General features: G+C 49.3%; 1 protein-coding gene across 2 annotated transcripts in view; it reads left to right on the top strand.

Moving 5' to 3' along the window:
* Positions 1-20,000, top strand: part of LOC135507602 (teneurin-3-like) — a 462,717-nt gene that overhangs the window by 325,733 nt on the left and 116,984 nt on the right. For both annotated transcript variants that reach the window (XM_064927148.1, XM_064927149.1), the window contains one exon: positions 12,393-12,512. In XM_064927148.1, coding sequence (XP_064783220.1) covers positions 12,393-12,512 — 120 coding nt within the window. The remainder of the gene's footprint in view (positions 1-12,392; positions 12,513-20,000) is intronic.

Raw genomic sequence — 20,000 nt, forward strand, 5'->3', positions numbered from 1 at the left:
TAGAGTTATACCTGGGAGAGAGCAGGCTGTGCAGGTAGCAGGTTGGCTAGAGTAGAGTTATACCTGGGAGAGAGCAGGCTGGGCAGGTAACAGGTTGGCTAGAGTAGAGTTATACCTGGGAGAGAGCAGGCTGTGCAGGTAACAGGTTGGCTAGAGTAGAGTTATACCTGGGAGAGAGCAGGCTGTGCAGGTAACAGGTTGGCTAGAGTAGAGTTATACCTGGGAGAGAGCAGGCTGTGCAGGTAACAGGTTGGCTAGAGTAGAGTTATACCTGGGAGAGAGCAGGCTGGGCAGGTAGCAGGTTGGCTAGAGTAGAGTTATACCTGGGAGAGAGCAGGCTGGGCAGGTAGCAGGTTGGCTAGAGTAGAGTAATACCTGGGAGAGAGCAGGCTGGACAGGTAACAGGTTGGCTAGAGTAGAGTTATACCTGGGAGAGAGCAGGCTGTGCAGGTAACAGGTTGTCTAGAGTAGAGTTATACCTGGGAGAGAGCAGGCTGGACAGGTAACAGGTTGGGTAGAGTAGAGTTATACCTGGGAGAGAGCAGGCTGTGCAGGTAACAGGTTGGCTAGAGTAGAGTTATACCTGGGAGAGAGCAGGCCGTGCAGGTAGCAGGTTGGCTAGAGTAGAGTAATACCTGGGAGAGAGCAGGCTGTGCAGGTAGCAGGTTGGCTAGAGTAGAGTTATACCTGGGAGAGAGCAGGCTGGACAGGTAACAGGTTGGCTAGAGTAGAGTTATACCTGGGAGAGAGCAGGCTGTGCAGGTAACAGGTTGGGTAGAGTAGAGTCATACCTGGGAGAGAGCAGGCTGGGCAGGTAGCAGGTTGGCTAGAGTAGAGTTAGACCTGGGAGAGAGCAGGCTGGGCAGGTAGCAGGTTGGCTAGAGTAGAGTTATACCTGGGAGAGAGCAGGCTGTGCAGGTAACAGGTTGGCTAGAGTAGAGTTATACCTGGGAGAGAGCAGGCTGGGCAGGTAGCAGGTTGGCTAGAGTAGAGTTATACCTGGGAGAGAGCAGGCTGGACAGGTAACAGGTTGGCTAGAGTAGAGTTATACCTGGGAGAGAGCAGGCTGTGCAGGTAACAGGTTGGCTAGAGTAGAGTTATACCTGGGAGAGAGCAGGCTGGGCAGGTAGCAGGTTGGCTAGAGTAGAGTTATACCTGGGAGAGAGCAGGCTGGACAGGTAACAGGTTGGGTAGAGTAGAGTTATACCTGGGAGAGAGCAGGCTGGACAGGTAACAGGTTGGCTAGAGTAGAGTTATACCTGGGAGAGAGCAGGCTGGGCAGGTAACAGGTTGGCTAGAGTAGAGTTATACCTGGGAGAGAGCAGGCTGTGCAGGTAACAGGTTGGCTAGAGTAGAGTTATACCTGGGAGAGAGCAGGCTGTGCAGGTAACAGGGTGGCTAGAGTAGAGTTATACCTGGGAGAGAGCAGGCTGTGCAGGTAACAGGTTGGCTAGAGTAGAGTTATACCTGGGAGAGAGCAGGCTGTGCAGGTAACAGGTTGGCTAGAGTAGAGTTATACCTGGGAGAGAGCAGGCTGGGCAGGTAGCAGGTTGGCTAGAGTAGAGTTATACCTGGGAGAGAGCAGGCTGGACAGGTAACAGGTTGGCTAGAGTAGAGTTATACCTGGGAGAGAGCAGGCTGGGCAGGTAGCAGGTTGGCTAGAGTAGAGTTATACCTGGGAGAGAGCAGGCTGGACAGGTAACAGGTTGGCTAGAGTAGAGTTATACCTGGGAGAGAGCAGGCTGGGCAGGTAGCAGGTTGGCTAGAGTAGAGTTATACCTGGGAGAGAGCAGGCTGTGCAGGTAACAGGTTGGCTAGAGTAGAGTTATACCTGGGAGAGAGCAGGCTGGGCAGGTAACAGGTTGGCTAGAGTAGAGTTATACCTGGGAGAGAGCAGGCTGTGCAGGTAACAGGTTGGCTAGAGTAGAGTTATACCTGGGAGAGAGCAGGCTGGGCAGGTAGCAGGTTGGCTAGAGTAGAGTTATACCTGGGAGAGAGCAGGCTGGACAGGTAACAGGTTGGGTAGAGTAGAGTTATACCTGGGAGAGAGCAGGCTGGACAGGTAACAGGTTGGCTAGAGTAGAGTTATACCTGGGAGAGAGCAGGCTGGACAGGTAGCAGGTTGGCTAGAGTAGAGTTATACCTGGGAGAGAGCAGGCTGGGCAGGTAGCAGGTTGGCTAGAGTAGAGTTATACCTGGGAGAGAGCAGGCTGGGCAGGTAGCAGGTTGGCTAGAGTAGAGTTATACCTGGGAGAGAGCAGGCTGGGCAGGTAACAGGTTGGCTAGAGTAGAGTTATACCTGGGAGAGAGCAGGCTGGGCAGGTAACAGGTTGGCTAGAGTAGAGTTATACCTGGGAGAGAGCAGGCTGGGCAGGTAGCAGGTTGGCTAGAGTAGAGTTATACCTGGGAGAGAGCAGGCTGGGCAGGTAGCAGGTTGGCTAGAGTAGAGTTATACCTGGGAGAGAGCAGGCTGTGCAGGTAGCAGGTTGGCTAGAGTAGAGTTATACCTGGGAGAGAGCAGGCTGGGCAGGTAACAGGTTGGCTAGAGTAGAGTTATACCTGGGAGAGAGCAGGCTGGGCAGGTAACAGGTTGGCTAGAGTAGAGTTATACCTGGGAGAGAGCAGGCTGGGCAGGTAACAGGTTGGCTAGAGTAGAGTTATACCTGGGAGAGAGCAGGCTGTGCAGGTAACAGGTTGGCTAGAGTAGAGTTATACCTGGGAGAGAGCAGGCTGGGCAGGTAGCAGGTTGGCTAGAGTAGAGTTATACCTGGGAGAGAGCAGGCTGGGCAGGTAGCAGGTTGGCTAGAGTAGAGTAATACCTGGGAGAGAGCAGGCTGGACAGGTAACAGGTTGGCTAGAGTAGAGTTATACCTGGGAGAGAGCAGGCTGTGCAGGTAACAGGTTGGCTAGAGTAGAGTTATACCTGGGAGAGAGCAGGCTGGACAGGTAACAGGTTGGGTAGAGTAGAGTTATACCTGGGAGAGAGCAGGCTGTGCAGGTAACAGGTTGGCTAGAGTAGAGTTATACCTGGGAGAGAGCAGGCCGTGCAGGTAGCAGGTTGGCTAGAGTAGAGTAATACCTGGGAGAGAGCAGGCTGTGCAGGTAGCAGGTTGGCTAGAGTAGAGTTATACCTGGGAGAGAGCAGGCTGGACAGGTAACAGGTTGGCTAGAGTAGAGTTATACCTGGGAGAGAGCAGGCTGTGCAGGTAACAGGTTGGCTAGAGTAGAGTTATACCTGGGAGAGAGCAGGCTGGACAGGTAACAGGTTGGGTAGAGTAGAGTTATACCTGGGAGAGAGCAGGCTGGGCAGGTAACAGGTTGGCTAGAGTAGAGTTATACCTGGGAGAGAGCAGGCTGGGCAGGTAGCAGGTTGGGTAGAGTAGAGTTATCCCTGGGAGAGAGCAGGCTGTGCAGGTAACAGGTTGGCTAGAGTAGAGTTATACCTGGGAGAGAGCAGGCTGTGCAGGTAACAGGTTGGCTAGAGTAGAGTTATACCTGGGAGAGAGCAGGCTGGACAGGTAACAGGTTGGCTAGAGTAGAGTTATACCTGGGAGAGAGCAGGCTGGGCAGGTAACAGGTTGGCTAGAGTAGAGTTATACCTGGGAGAGAGCAGGCTGGGCAGGTAACAGGTTGGCTAGAGTAGAGTTATACCTGGGAGAGAGCAGGCTGTGCAGGTAACAGGTTGGCTAGAGTAGAGTTATACCTGGGAGAGAGCAGGCTGTGCAGGTAACAGGGTGGCTAGAGTAGAGTTATACCTGGGAGAGAGCAGGCTGTGCAGGTAACAGGTTGGCTAGAGTAGAGTTATACCTGGGAGAGAGCAGGCTGTGCAGGTAACAGGTTGGCTAGAGTAGAGTTATACCTGGGAGAGAGCAGGCTGGGCAGGTAGCAGGTTGGCTAGAGTAGAGTTATACCTGGGAGAGAGCAGGCTGGACAGGTAACAGGTTGGCTAGAGTAGAGTTATACCTGGGAGAGAGCAGGCTGGGCAGGTAGCAGGTTGGCTAGAGTAGAGTTATACCTGGGAGAGAGCAGGCTGGACAGGTAACAGGTTGGCTAGAGTAGAGTTATACCTGGGAGAGAGCAGGCTGGGCAGGTAGCAGGTTGGCTAGAGTAGAGTTATACCTGGGAGAGAGCAGGCTGTGCAGGTAACAGGTTGGCTAGAGTAGAGTTATACCTGGGAGAGAGCAGGCTGGGCAGGTAACAGGTTGGCTAGAGTAGAGTTATACCTGGGAGAGAGCAGGCTGTGCAGGTAACAGGTTGGCTAGAGTAGAGTTATACCTGGGAGAGAGCAGGCTGGGCAGGTAACAGGTTGGCTAGAGTAGAGTTATACCTGGGAGAGAGCAGGCTGGGCAGGTAGCAGGTTGGCTAGAGTAGAGTTATACCTGGGAGAGAGCAGGCTGGGCAGGTAGCAGGTTGGCTAGAGTAGAGTTATACCTGGGAGAGAGCAGGCTGTGCAGGTAGCAGGTTGGCTAGAGTAGAGTTATACCTGGGAGAGAGCAGGCTGGGCAGGTAACAGGTTGGCTAGAGTAGAGTTATACCTGGGAGAGAGCAGGCTGTGCAGGTAACAGGTTGGCTAGAGTAGAGTTATACCTGGGAGAGAGCAGGCTGTGCAGGTAACAGGTTGGCTAGAGTAGAGTTATACCTGGGAGAGAGCAGGCTGTGCAGGTAACAGGTTGGCTAGAGTAGAGTTATACCTGGGAGAGAGCAGGCTGGGCAGGTAGCAGGTTGGCTAGAGTAGAGTTATACCTGGGAGAGAGCAGGCTGGGCAGGTAGCAGGTTGGCTAGAGTAGAGTAATACCTGGGAGAGAGCAGGCTGGACAGGTAACAGGTTGGCTAGAGTAGAGTTATACCTGGGAGAGAGCAGGCTGTGCAGGTAACAGGTTGTCTAGAGTAGAGTTATACCTGGGAGAGAGCAGGCTGGACAGGTAACAGGTTGGGTAGAGTAGAGTTATACCTGGGAGAGAGCAGGCTGTGCAGGTAACAGGTTGGCTAGAGTAGAGTTATACCTGGGAGAGAGCAGGCCGTGCAGGTAGCAGGTTGGCTAGAGTAGAGTAATACCTGGGAGAGAGCAGGCTGTGCAGGTAGCAGGTTGGCTAGAGTAGAGTTATACCTGGGAGAGAGCAGGCTGGACAGGTAACAGGTTGGCTAGAGTAGAGTTATACCTGGGAGAGAGCAGGCTGTGCAGGTAACAGGTTGGGTAGAGTAGAGTCATACCTGGGAGAGAGCAGGCTGGGCAGGTAGCAGGTTGGCTAGAGTAGAGTTAGACCTGGGAGAGAGCAGGCTGGGCAGGTAGCAGGTTGGCTAGAGTAGAGTTATACCTGGGAGAGAGCAGGCTGTGCAGGTAACAGGTTGGCTAGAGTAGAGTTATACCTGGGAGAGAGCAGGCTGGGCAGGTAGCAGGTTGGCTAGAGTAGAGTTATACCTGGGAGAGAGCAGGCTGGACAGGTAACAGGTTGGCTAGAGTAGAGTTATACCTGGGAGAGAGCAGGCTGTGCAGGTAACAGGTTGGCTAGAGTAGAGTTATACCTGGGAGAGAGCAGGCTGGGCAGGTAGCAGGTTGGCTAGAGTAGAGTTATACCTGGGAGAGAGCAGGCTGGACAGGTAACAGGTTGGGTAGAGTAGAGTTATACCTGGGAGAGAGCAGGCTGGACAGGTAACAGGTTGGCTAGAGTAGAGTTATACCTGGGAGAGAGCAGGCTGGGCAGGTAACAGGTTGGCTAGAGTAGAGTTATACCTGGGAGAGAGCAGGCTGTGCAGGTAACAGGTTGGCTAGAGTAGAGTTATACCTGGGAGAGAGCAGGCTGTGCAGGTAACAGGGTGGCTAGAGTAGAGTTATACCTGGGAGAGAGCAGGCTGTGCAGGTAACAGGTTGGCTAGAGTAGAGTTATACCTGGGAGAGAGCAGGCTGTGCAGGTAACAGGTTGGCTAGAGTAGAGTTATACCTGGGAGAGAGCAGGCTGGGCAGGTAGCAGGTTGGCTAGAGTAGAGTTATACCTGGGAGAGAGCAGGCTGGACAGGTAACAGGTTGGCTAGAGTAGAGTTATACCTGGGAGAGAGCAGGCTGGGCAGGTAGCAGGTTGGCTAGAGTAGAGTTATACCTGGGAGAGAGCAGGCTGGACAGGTAACAGGTTGGCTAGAGTAGAGTTATACCTGGGAGAGAGCAGGCTGGGCAGGTAGCAGGTTGGCTAGAGTAGAGTTATACCTGGGAGAGAGCAGGCTGTGCAGGTAACAGGTTGGCTAGAGTAGAGTTATACCTGGGAGAGAGCAGGCTGGGCAGGTAACAGGTTGGCTAGAGTAGAGTTATACCTGGGAGAGAGCAGGCTGTGCAGGTAACAGGTTGGCTAGAGTAGAGTTATACCTGGGAGAGAGCAGGCTGGGCAGGTAGCAGGTTGGCTAGAGTAGAGTTATACCTGGGAGAGAGCAGGCTGGACAGGTAACAGGTTGGGTAGAGTAGAGTTATACCTGGGAGAGAGCAGGCTGGACAGGTAACAGGTTGGCTAGAGTAGAGTTATACCTGGGAGAGAGCAGGCTGGACAGGTAGCAGGTTGGCTAGAGTAGAGTTATACCTGGGAGAGAGCAGGCTGGGCAGGTAGCAGGTTGGCTAGAGTAGAGTTATACCTGGGAGAGAGCAGGCTGGGCAGGTAGCAGGTTGGCTAGAGTAGAGTTATACCTGGGAGAGAGCAGGCTGGGCAGGTAACAGGTTGGCTAGAGTAGAGTTATACCTGGGAGAGAGCAGGCTGGGCAGGTAACAGGTTGGCTAGAGTAGAGTTATACCTGGGAGAGAGCAGGCTGGGCAGGTAGCAGGTTGGCTAGAGTAGAGTTATACCTGGGAGAGAGCAGGCTGGGCAGGTAGCAGGTTGGCTAGAGTAGAGTTATACCTGGGAGAGAGCAGGCTGTGCAGGTAGCAGGTTGGCTAGAGTAGAGTTATACCTGGGAGAGAGCAGGCTGGGCAGGTAACAGGTTGGCTAGAGTAGAGTTATACCTGGGAGAGAGCAGGCTGGGCAGGTAACAGGTTGGCTAGAGTAGAGTTATACCTGGGAGAGAGCAGGCTGGGCAGGTAACAGGTTGGCTAGAGTAGAGTTATACCTGGGAGAGAGCAGGCTGTGCAGGTAACAGGTTGGCTAGAGTAGAGTTATACCTGGGAGAGAGCAGGCTGGGCAGGTAGCAGGTTGGCTAGAGTAGAGTTATACCTGGGAGAGAGCAGGCTGGGCAGGTAGCAGGTTGGCTAGAGTAGAGTAATACCTGGGAGAGAGCAGGCTGGACAGGTAACAGGTTGGCTAGAGTAGAGTTATACCTGGGAGAGAGCAGGCTGTGCAGGTAACAGGTTGGCTAGAGTAGAGTTATACCTGGGAGAGAGCAGGCTGGACAGGTAACAGGTTGGGTAGAGTAGAGTTATACCTGGGAGAGAGCAGGCTGTGCAGGTAACAGGTTGGCTAGAGTAGAGTTATACCTGGGAGAGAGCAGGCCGTGCAGGTAGCAGGTTGGCTAGAGTAGAGTAATACCTGGGAGAGAGCAGGCTGTGCAGGTAGCAGGTTGGCTAGAGTAGAGTTATACCTGGGAGAGAGCAGGCTGGACAGGTAACAGGTTGGCTAGAGTAGAGTTATACCTGGGAGAGAGCAGGCTGTGCAGGTAACAGGTTGGCTAGAGTAGAGTTATACCTGGGAGAGAGCAGGCTGGACAGGTAACAGGTTGGGTAGAGTAGAGTTATACCTGGGAGAGAGCAGGCTGGACAGGTAACAGGTTGGCTAGAGTAGAGTTATACCTGGGAGAGAGCAGGCTGGACAGGTAGCAGGTTGGCTAGAGTAGAGTTATACCTGGGAGAGAGCAGGCTGGGCAGGTAGCAGGTTGGGTAGAGTAGAGTTATACCTGGGAGAGAGCAGGCTGGGCAGGTAGCAGGTTGGCTAGAGTAGAGTTAGACCTGGGGGAGAGCAGGCTGGGCAGGTAGCAGGTTGGCTAGAGTAGAGTTATACCTGGGAGAGAGCAGGATGGGCAGGTAGCAGGTTGGCTAGAGTAGAGTTATACCTGGAGAGAGCAGGCTGGGCAGGTAGCAGTTTGGCTAGAGTAGAGTTATACCTGGGAGAGAGCAGGCTGGACAGGTAACAGGTTGGGTAGAGTAGAGTTATACCTGGGAGAGAGCAGGCTGGGCAGGTAACAGGTTGGGTAGAGTAGAGTTATACCTGGGAGAGAGCAGGCTGGGCAGGTAACAGGTTGGCTAGAGTAGAGTTATACCTGGGAGAGAGCAGGCTGGGCAGGTAACAGGTTGGCTAGAGTAGAGTTATACCTGGGAGAGAGCAGGCTGGGCAGGTAGCAGGTTGGCTAGAGTAGAGTTATACCTGGGAGAGAGCAGGCTGGGCAGGTAACAGGTTGGCTAGAGTAGAGTTATACCTGGGAGAGAGCAGGCTGGGCAGGTAGCAGGTTGGCTAGAGTAGAGTTATACCTGGGAGAGAGCAGGCTGTGCAGGTAACAGGTTGGCTAGAGTAGAGTTATACCTGGGAGAGAGCAGGCTGGGCAGGTAACAGGTTGGCTAGAGTAGAGTTATACCTGGGAGAGAGCAGGCTGGGCAGGTAACAGGTTGGGTAGAGTAGAGTTATACCTGGGAGAGAGCAGGCTGGGCAGGTAACAGGTTGGGTAGAGTAGAGTTATACCTGGGAGAGAGCAGGCTGGGCAGGTAACAGGTTGGCTAGAGTAGAGTTATACCTGGGAGAGAGCAGGCTGGGCAGGTAGCAGGTTGGCTAGAGTAGAGTTATACCTGGGAGAGAGCAGGCTGTGCAGGTAACAGGTTGGCTAGAGTAGAGTTATACCTGGGAGAGAGCAGGCTGGGCAGGTAACAGGTTGGCTAGAGTAGAGTTATACCTGGGAGAGAGCAGGCTGGGCAGGTAACAGGTTGGCTAGAGTAGAGTTATACCTGGGAGAGAGCAGGCTGTGCAGGTAGCAGGTTGGCTAGAGTAGAGTTATACCTGGGAGAGAGCAGGCTGGACAGGTAACAGGTTGGCTAGAGTAGAGTTATACCTGGGAGAGAGCAGGCTGTGCAGGTAGCAGGTTGGCTAGAGTAGAGTTATACCTGGGAGAGAGCAGGCTGGACAGGTAACAGGTTGGGTAGAGTAGAGTTATACCTGGGAGACAGCAGGCTGGGCAGGTAGCAGGTTGGCTAGAGTAGAGTTATACCTGGGAGAGAGCAGGCTGTGCAGGTAACAGGTTGGCTAGAGTAGAGTTATACCTGGGGGAGAGCAGGCTGTGCAGGTAGCAGGTTGGCTAGAGTAGAGCTACACCTGAGTTTTGTTCTAGACAGTGAGTTGTTGCCTGAATAGTTTCTACTGAGAATGTGTTTGATTTATTCAATTCTTTGTCAACGTCCTGTTTGTTATTTTCTGTACAAATTGTATTGGCCAATTAGTCCTGCACCTGTTAATATTGTAAATCAAAGCCTCTAAGAGAGGTAAGCACCAGAACATTCTGTCTCCTCACTGTCCAATCCGCTGCTTCGATTACTGCTTCACAGATGGATTGAAAATTCCAGAATGATATTACAAACGGACATGCAACAGCAGACTTGTATATCTGTGGGGTGGATTTGCATCCATTTTGCACATTTTGTACAGCAAAACTATCATGAATGAAGTAATGGCATTCTGTATTACAATGAACATTCGCAAAGTGAATGAACATGTAGACGGATGCCTAATGGTTGTCTTTCTAAAGAAAGTCCTGCTAAATGAGAGCTCCACCAGCCTCGTGACTTCCTCTCAGTCTGAAAAGGTTGACCTTTTAGCAAATAGAAATGCTTTGAAGACTCCAATATCCCATCCACCTCCACGCCTGGCTCTCTTTGTCTGCCTGGTCTTCCAATGTTTCCCTTTGCTCTCGTTTCTGTCTCTATATGTCTTCTCTCAGAGGTCCAGAGACACGTGTTTGAAGCTCAAGGGCTTTGATGCTGTTATGGTGAACCTAGCTCAGAGATGGATACCTCAACATTGTTTAACGGTTGTCTTGTGGTTGTCTGAGGGTTGCCCTGAGGAGCCTTAAGCCTCCCAGCATGCTCCACTCTGGCAGCGCTTGGTGTCGATCCGCCAACTTCTCTCCCATGACCCTCTAGTCCTGCCCACCGCAGGAGGCCCTCCCTAGCACCATACCACTCTAATTTAATGAGAGAAAGAAAGAGAGAGAGAGGGAGGAGGAGACTTGGTTGAACTGTGGGTGGGCTCTGGTTGAAAATGCTCTGGCCTCCGGGCCCTAATTGCTAGAGGATTCCCTCAGCTTACCCTACACATTCTCCCTCACTCTCTCGACCTCTCTTCTTCCCTCACTCTCTCTACCTCTCGTCTTCCCCTCACTCTCTCTACCTCTCTTCTTCCCCTCACTCTCTCTACCTCTCGTCTTCCCCTCACTCTCTCTACCTTTCGTCTTCCCCTCACTCACTCTACCTCTCGTCTTCCCCTCACTCTCTCTACCTCTCGTCTTCCCCTCACGCTCTCTACCTCTCGTCTTCCCCTCACTCTCTCTACCTCTCGTCTTCCCCTCACTCTCTCTACCTCTCGTCTTCCCCTCACTCTCTCTACCTCTCGTCTTCCGCTCACACTCTCTACCTCTCGTCTTCCCCTCACTCTCTCTACCTCTCGTCTTCCCCACACGCTCTACACCTCTCGTCTTCCCCTCACTCTCACTACCTCTCGTCTTCCGCTCACGCTCTCTACCTCTCATCTTCCCCTCACGCTCTCTACTTCTCGTCTTCCCCTCACGCTCTCTACCTCTCGTCTTCCCCTCACTCTCTCTACCTCTCGTCCTCCCCTCACTCTCTCTACCTCTCGTCTTCCGCTCACGCTCTCTACCTCTCTTCTTCCCCTCACTCTCTCTACCTCTCGTCTTCCCCTCACTCTCTCTACCTCTCGTCTTCCCCTCACTCTCTCTACCTCTCGTCTTCCCCTCACTCTCTCTACCTCTCTTCTTCCCCTCACTCTCTCTACCTCTCGTCTTCCCCTCACTCTCTCTACCTCTCGTCTTCCCCTCACTCTCTCCACCATTTGACCTCTCTCTGTCCCTTACTCTCCCTCTCTGTCGCTTCCATTTCCTCCAGCTATAACGTCTAGATATCCTAGATCCAGCTCACACACACAAATACACACACTTATACAGAACACACACATACTCCCCACCACACAGCGCCAGTATACAACAACATCCCCTACTTTGATAGTGATTTATAGGTGGTTGTGAGTGTGTGTTCATGTAGAAATCCACAGGGGGCTGTGTGCACGACTAAACTCCCCTCATTAGAGCTAGAGTGTGCAGCAAGGCAGGCTTATTACTCACACAGGACACACACACACTGACACGTGTGTGTGTTGTTTGTACTAAACAGTCATTCTCACCAGACTTGCTACTGGCCCTCCAGTACAGTATGAGTCACAGTCCGCAGGCCTCCATCATGTCTGGCTCCTACTAAAGCCCTCGGCAGCCATGATGGCTCCAAACACCTCCAGACAGCGCTGAAACAGTGCTAAAAACTAGAAACTGTCTCCTCTCATGTGTCTCCTCACTCTTAGTGTGGCTTCTCGCAGAAGCACTCAGAGAGAGAGCGAAATGGAGAGGAGGGGAGAGAGAGGGAAGGAGAGAGAAAAGTGTGGGATTGAATTATATCCAGCCAGAGGGCCAGCTTGATGTTAATGCGCTAAACTGCTTGGCTCCATCTTTCCCTCTCTCCAGATCCCTCCCTCTCTCCAGATCCCTCCCTCCCTCTCTCCAGATCCCTCCCTCTCTCTCTCCAGATCCCTCCCTCTCTCTCTCCAGATCCCTCCCTCCATCTCTCCCTCTTTCCAGTTCCCTCCCTCCATCTCTCCCTTCATCTCTCCCTCCATCTCTCCCTCCATCCAGCTCCCTCCCTCCATCTCTACTTCCATCTCTCCAGCTCCCTCCCTCCATCTCTTCCTCCATCCATCTCTTCCTCCATTTCTCCCTCCCTCCCTCCAGCTCTCTCCCTCCCTCTGTCCAGCTCCCTCCCTCCATCTCTGTCCAGCTCACTCCATCCATCTCTCCCTCTCTCTTGCTCTCTCCCTCCCTCCATTTCTCTCTCTCCTCTCAGGGCACAGTTTAACATATTGGAGTTTTCAAACAACACCTGCTCTTATTTTGACAGATTATCTTTCTAAAACTCCCAACTCACCTCCTACACACACACACGCACGCGCGCGCACGCACACCCTGAAGGGTCCGGCCAATCCGAGAGCTTGTTAGACCCCAAACCATAATCGATGGAGGGATGTTTCTCCTGTTGTCTTTTTTCTGATAGAGTTCGATTAGGCATCCCATCTCTAACTCGCCGCTAGGTGTGTGTGTGTGTTGTTGAGCCCTCGACCACTGAGAGTAACAAGCATTTTTTTCTCTCTCTCCCCCTACTGTAGCCATGCATCTGTTTGGTCTGAACTGGCAGATGCAGGAGACAGAGGGCTACGGCTTTGAGAACGGTCAGGGGAGGTCAGACACCACACCCAACACCATCACCGCACTGTCTGCTGATAACGGTAAGAGGCTAGAACACACATGTGCGCGCACACACACACACACACACACACACACACACACACACACACACACACACACACACACACACACACACACACACACACACACACACACACACACACACACACACACACACACACACACACACACACACACGCGCGTAGTGGCCAGAGGCTTCAAAGGGCCAGTGTTGATATGCTAAGTCCCAGTATTAGGAGAGAGGGCAGTGATCTGACCACATAGAAACACAGTGTTTCTATAACTGACCAGGTTATACTGTACCGCTCACATTTGACAGAGGATCTTATCCAGAGTGACTTACAGGAGCTGTTAGGGTTAAGTGCCTTGCTCAAGAGCACATTGGCAGATTTTTCAACTCATCTGCTTGGGGATTCGAACTAGCAACCTATCGGTTACTGGGCCAGCGCTCTTTACCAATAGGCTACCTGCCACCCTATAGCTCTTTCTTTTAGTGCTGTTTATATGGTGGCTGTGTGGGTGGGCTTGTGTCTGTATGGAGAAACCCAAGGAGAATGCAGAGCCAGTGGGATAAACCACCTCTCACATCTGCATGAGGTTTGATCTATTCACTAAACACTGAAGCACTAGAGAAAGAGCTTCTTAAAGTGTGAATGTCCTCAGATTGCTTTGTCTAAAGATAGTGTTTTGCAGACTCTACCCACGCACACGCACACGCACACACACACACTGCCATCATTCATCCCGGCCCATTATCCAAAGGCATAGCCCAGCCACCAGCCAAATGGTGTGTGTGTGTGTCCGTGCGTGTGCGCGCGTGTGTGAAGACTACCAGTCACACTCTCACTGAACACTTCATAATGCAGTCACTCTATCAAACTCTATTTGCCACTGACCTCCAGACACACACTGTATCCTCATCGGACACACACTACAGCTCTAATAACACACACACACCTTTTGTAGCTGTCTTACACAGCAATGTTTCTCTCTATCGATCCCTTTCTCACACCAACACACATACACCTTTGTAACACACACACACTCACACACACACCTTTTCCATGTCCACCATCACTCTGAATCCCCTGTGGAGGGGAGAGGGGATGGTAGTACTGCAGGTATTTGAGGTAGTACAGACTCTGTGTTGGTCTCTGTAGCCTGAGGTGAGACAGAGTGGCTTTATCTGGAAGTGGACTTACCTTACAAACTAAGTCTATGTCTGGGCAGCAGAGAGCTGACGAGAGCAGGGTTTCTTAAACTATGGGTCGGGACCCAAAGTGGGACCTGGGCATGTGAGAAGTGGGGTCGCGAGTTATGATAGTCTTTAATCACACACCTTTTCTTCTTAATTTGGGCTGAGTGTAGGCTAAAGTGAGCCTAGTAGAGATGAAATAAACCCATGACACTGGGCCATTGTACTGCAGAGAGCTGAGGAGAGAATGGACTAGACTAGCATGAGCCCCAGTACTTCCACCACCGTCTCATCTCCCACTGTGAGACAGGCTTAGTCTGCGTCCCAAATGGCACTCTGTTCCCTATTTATTGCACTACTTTTGACCAGGGACCATAGGTCTTTAGTACAAAGTAGTTTACTGTCTAGGGAATAGTGTGCCATTTGAGGTGGTGCCAGTGATTTGATGGGTGTCCGTGCGTCCCCGTGTGCTCCTGTCCTTCCAGTGCTTGTGTCCCCGTACAGGGGAGAGTAGAGTCATTCTCCTCCCCCTCCTAACCTTCGCAGACACAATTAGGTTGATACTTGTTTAGTTCTGAGACCAGGCCATCGCTCTCTTTTATTTTATCTCGGACTCTCTCTCTCTCGAACAGTGACCGTCACCACCATTCATACAACATTCAGACAGACAGATCTCTAACTGAGGTGAACTGAGAGTCTAAAAGCCACTGTGGAGGAGGAGGAGGAGGAAGAGGAGTGGTCATGCTAACATGATAGTGTTTACATCAAAGTGAGGAAGTAATGAATGCTCTCAATCTAATGAGCTCTTCCAGCCCTCATCATAACAGACTAATTAACACCGCCATGCCGCCACTCAACACATCACTTCTAATCAATACAAATCCCTCCCTCCTCCGTTCTCTCCTCCTTCAACTAACCTTGGCCTCCTCTCTCTCTTCCTTTTCCTCTCTCTCTGTGTGAGCCGGAGCCATCAACGATCTGCAGTGACAGCCTATGGCTTTGTTCACTGATGTGAATGAATGGACTACCACAAATAGACATGAGCACACACACAGATACAGACAGACACACGCAGACACACACGGTGCTAGAAAGGTAAAGTGCATCTAAACATACATGCAGACATTGATAAATACACGCTGACTCTCCCTTCACAGTGAGTGTGTGTTTGTGTGTATGTCAGTGATGCGCGTGTCAGCTGTTTGTTGACCGGCACCCACCCGCAATTGCTAATAACCTGTCTGCAACCGCTCGACTCTGTGTGATAAAAAGGAGGCATGCACCCGACCCGCTAATATACAACATGTGCTGAACACTTCCTTTTTTTGGTCCTTTTTGCCTCAGTGGATCGCCGTGAACTTTTTCTGCCAAGTTCCCAAAAGTATTTTGCTATTGGCATGTATTTGGCACATGTACTGTTAGGCCCTAAGGCTTAGGTTTACACCCTAATGTCAGATCTAAATCATGAAAGAAAAACCTCAATGTATCATATAGATATGAATTGCACAAGAATTATCCTACATTTATGGATTTTCTTTCTGATGGATCGTTTTCTCTTTATCCAACCTGCCGGCCACCCACCCGCCCTTCATCCACAAAATCTTCGATGACCCTAAACCTGCCCGCCCCGCGGATACAGGAGTGGGATCTTAGTTTGATCACCCTGTTGCAGGAGAACCCTACAACTTTTCAAATAATTCTAAAACTTGTTGTGTGTTTGAGGTTTAAAAAAGCTTCTGAAGTTTGTAATTTCCACTTTGAAATTTGAGACTTGATTTTCCCCTACAAAAATGTCCGTTAATTATAATCCACATAACAATTTCCTGTTGCTGCAGGATTCTTTTCATTCTGTAGCAAACGGGCTCAGATTAAGATCCCACATCTGTATAATCGCGGGGACTGCGGGTTATGAGTCAACCTGCGCATCAGTGTGTATGTGCCAGTGTGTGTGCCAGTGTGTGTCCAGTACCTATCGTTGGACTGCATGTTGTTGTTCACCTCTGTGATAGGCAGGTAACCTAAAAGCACTCTCTCTATAAGAGAGTCTACCCAGGGGGAGGAAGAGCAGGAGAGCAATCACTCACTCTCACAGATGATTGGAAGTGTTGGATTGCGTTGCACTGTGCGAGAGGAAAGGTAGCAGACAGTAAAGTAAAGCTAGCAGACAGTGTAGTAAAGCTAGCAGACAGTGTAGTAAAGCCAGCAGACAGTAAAGTAAAGCTAGCAGACAGTGTAGTAAAGCTAGCAGACAGTAAAGTAAAGCTAGCAGACAGTGTAGTAAAGCCAGCAGACAGTGTAGTAAAGCTAGCAGACAGTAAAGTAAAGCTAGCAGACAGTGTAGTAAAGCTAGCAGACAGTGTAGTAAAGCTAGCAGACAGTGTAGTAAAGCTAGCAGACAGTGTAGTAAAGCTAGCAGACAGTGTAGTAAAGCTAGCAGACAGTGTAGTAAAGCTAGCAGACAGTAAAGTAAAGCTACCAGACAGTGTAGTAAAGCTAGCAGACAGTGTAGTAAAGATAGCAGACAGTGTAGTAAAGCTAGCAGACAGTAAAGTAAAGCTAGCAGACAGTGAAGTAAAGCTAGCAGACAGTGTAGTAAAGCTAGCAGACAGTGTAGTAAAGCTAGCAGACAGTGTAGTAAAGCTAGCAGACAGTAAAGTAAAGCTAGCAGACAGTGTAGTAAAGCTAGCAGACAGTGTAGTAAAGCTAGCAGACCGTGTAGTAAAGCTAGCAGACAGTAAAGTAAAGCTACCAGACAGTGTAGTAAAGCTAGCAGACAGTGTAGTAAAGCTAGCAGACAGTGTAGTAAAGCTAGCAGACAGTGTAGTAAAGCTAGCAGACAGTGTTGTAAAGCTAGCAGACAGTAGAGTAAAGCTAGCAGACAGTGTAGTACCTATGCTAACATACTGTATACCACATACTTAATGAGTAAATACTACATATTATATAGTATTAGTTCATTTCAGTACTGTATACTGTAAACAAACGGTATGCTTTCAGGTGACCTTTCTAGCTCTTGGCCTGTCTACCGGAAGTTGATGCTGTTGCTATGCAACCTCTTGCTAGCTAGTTAGCGTAACAAATTACTAGTTAGACATATTACGACTCGTAAATTCAGAGCGTTGTCAGATTGTCCATTTGTAAATTCAGACCGTTTCACTCTCGGAGTGCACACTGGATGTTCAGGACGAGGAGTATGGTTGATTTGAGCGTTCTGACCTTACAGCTGCTGTCAAGCTAACGTTGGCTAGCTTGCTAGCTACTTCCAGACACAAATTAGACCACTTGGACCATTTTACTCGCAGGCAGTTTTCATGTCATCCAGCGCGTTGGTGACTGTAACTGTGCTGCTGGCTACAATTGAATGACGCTTTTTTGCCGACCCTTTACTGACATCGGCCATATTCAACGGGTGTTGAGCGCTTGTAAATTCATTATTCGTCATCGGAGTAGATAGCCAGAGCGAATTTACGGAAGCACCCGAATGTCCATTGAGAACGCACAACGACTATACTACGCCATTTAGCTAAGCTAATAATGACGGGGATAAACAAGTCAATAAACATTGGGTAGTTAGATAGCCTATAGTTAATATTCTGGCAAGTTTGATGTATAGGTAGCCATCTAATGTTAGGTAGCTAGCAAACATACCGGTACAAACTGCTGTAATGATATGCTACTTGGTTCGTGAGTACAGCGTAGCTAACAAAATGTCAGCCAACATAACGTGTAAGGTCACTTATTTGAAAAGTCGTTTGAAAAGTCGTGACTTTATTAAATTGCATTTTCTTAACATTTGTCATAATCAGTTAAAGCAAGGAATTTGAATCCGCTCTCGTTGTACTTCGGCTGCATATTTTCCTCTATTTTCTTCCAATCTGAAAACAATGTGAAGCCACGCCCATTTCCTGAAGAATTGCATTATGGTCCCTAAAGTACGGAAATAGTATCCCCTGCGTGTATGCTTCATATTTTGGCGAATTTAGTACGATATCCGGGAACTTTTGGGATACTATCTCCAGTTGAAGTCGGAAATTTTCATACACTTAGGTTGGAGTCGTTAAAACTCGTTTTTCATCCACTCAACACATTTCTTGTTAACAAACTATAGTTTGGGCAAGTCGGTAAGGACATCTACTTTGTGCATGACACAAGCAGTTTTTCCAAAAAATGTTTACAGACAGATTATTTCACTTTAACACAATTCCAGTGAGTCAGAAGTTTACATACACTAAGTTGACTGTGCCTTTAGACAGCTTGGGAATTTCCAGAAAATTATGTGATGGCTTTCTGACAGGCTAATTGACATCATTTGAGTCAATTGGAGGTGTACCTGTGGATGTATTTCAAGGCCTACCTTCAAACTCAGTGCCTCTTTGCTTGACATCATGGGAAAATGAAAAGAAATCAGCCATAACCTCAGAAAACAATTGTAGACCTCCACAAGTCTGGTTCATCCTTGGGAGCAATTTCAGAACTCCTGAAGGTACCACGTTCATCTGTACAAACAATAGTATGCAAGTATAAACGCCATGGGACAACACAGCCATCATACCGCTCAGTGAGGAGGCACATTCTGTCTCCTAGAGATGAATGTACTTTGGTGTGAAAAATGCAAATCAATCCCAGAACAACAGCAAAGGACCTTGTGAAGATGCCGTGAAGTATCTATATCCACAGTATCGACATAACCTGAAACTCCACTCAGCAAGGAAGAAGCCACTGCTCCACAACCGCCATAAAAAAGACAATGATCGTACTTTTTGGAGAAATGTCCTCTGGTCTGATGAAACATGAATAGAACTGTTTGGCCATAATGACCATCATTATGTTTTTCCTCCAAACATAACGATGGCTTGCAAGCCGAAGAACACCATCCCAACTGTGAAGCACAGGGGGTGGCAGCATCATGTTGTGGGGGTGCTTTGCTGCATGAGGGACTGGTGCACTTCACAAATAGATGGCATCATGAGGAAGGGAAATTATGTGGCTATATTGAAGCAACATCTCAAGACATCAGTCAGGAAGTTAAAGCTTAGTCACAAATGGGTCTTCCAAATGGACAATGACTCCAAGCATACTTCCAAAGTTGTGGCAAAATGGCTTAAGGACAACAAAATTAAGGTATTGGAGTGGCCATCACAAAGCCCTGACCTCAATCCTATAGAAAGGTTGTGGGCAGAACTGAACAAGTGTGTGTGAGCAAGGAGGCCTACAAACCTGACTCAGTTACACCAACCGTCAGGAGGAATGGACCAAAATTCACCCAACTTATTGTGGGAAGCTTGTGGAAGGCTACCCGAAACATTTGACCCAAGTTAAACCATTTCAAGGCAATGCTACCAAATACTAATTGAGTGTATGCAAACTTCTGACCGACTGGGAATGTGATGAAAGAAATAAAAGCTGAAATAAATCGCTCTCTCTACTATTATTCTGACATTTCACATTCTAAAATAAAGTGGTGATCCTAACTGACCTAAGACAGGAACTTTTTACTAGGATTAAAGGAATTGAGTTTAAATGTATTTGGCTAAGGTGTATGTTAACTTCCGACTTCAACTGTAGCTCCATTCTATGACCAATAATATTATATACTCAATCACGTCACAAATAATACGGTTAGTGCGGTTAGTATGAGTATCTGTATATGTCATCTGATCTGTGTATGTCATCTGATCTGTGTATGTGATCTGATCTGTGTATGTGATCTGACCTGTGTATGTGATCTGACCTGTGTATGTGATCTGACCTGTGTATGTGATCTGACCTGTGTATGTGATCTGATCTGTGTGTGTGATCTGATCTGTGTATCTGATCTGATCGGTGTATGTGAACTGATCAGTGTATGTATAGCTGTCAGAGCTGGTGGTGTCTAGCCTGAGCTGAAGCTGCTGCATTATCACACAGCAGTATGACCTTGTTCATCCTTGTCCTTGTTGATGCACCACATAACCCTTACAAACCACATAATCAAGACAGAGGCTTTCTCTACTTCTGTGTTGATCTAGTTCTATCAGTGATGTTCCAACAATTAAGAGCCGCTAATACAGATTACTGTTTAATTACTAGCAGTAATCTGACTCCCGCAACACTCCCGACTCCTGACAACACTCAATACATTGGCAACACTATTGAGCCATAGTAGATTATAACAGAGAGAGAGAGAGCCAGACATTCTAAGAAAGCATCTATGTATCTACTGTTGCACACAGTAAAATGTTATGTTGATGGGTAGTTAGTTTTTCTCAACTTAGTGCGCTGATAAATAGATGTTCATCTTTTTTCTCATGTAGGGTGGACTGTTCAATACACA

This window comes from Oncorhynchus masou, chromosome 21, assembly GCF_036934945.1.
Source record: "Oncorhynchus masou masou isolate Uvic2021 chromosome 21, UVic_Omas_1.1, whole genome shotgun sequence".
Classification (NCBI taxonomy): Eukaryota; Metazoa; Chordata; class Actinopteri; order Salmoniformes; family Salmonidae; genus Oncorhynchus; species Oncorhynchus masou.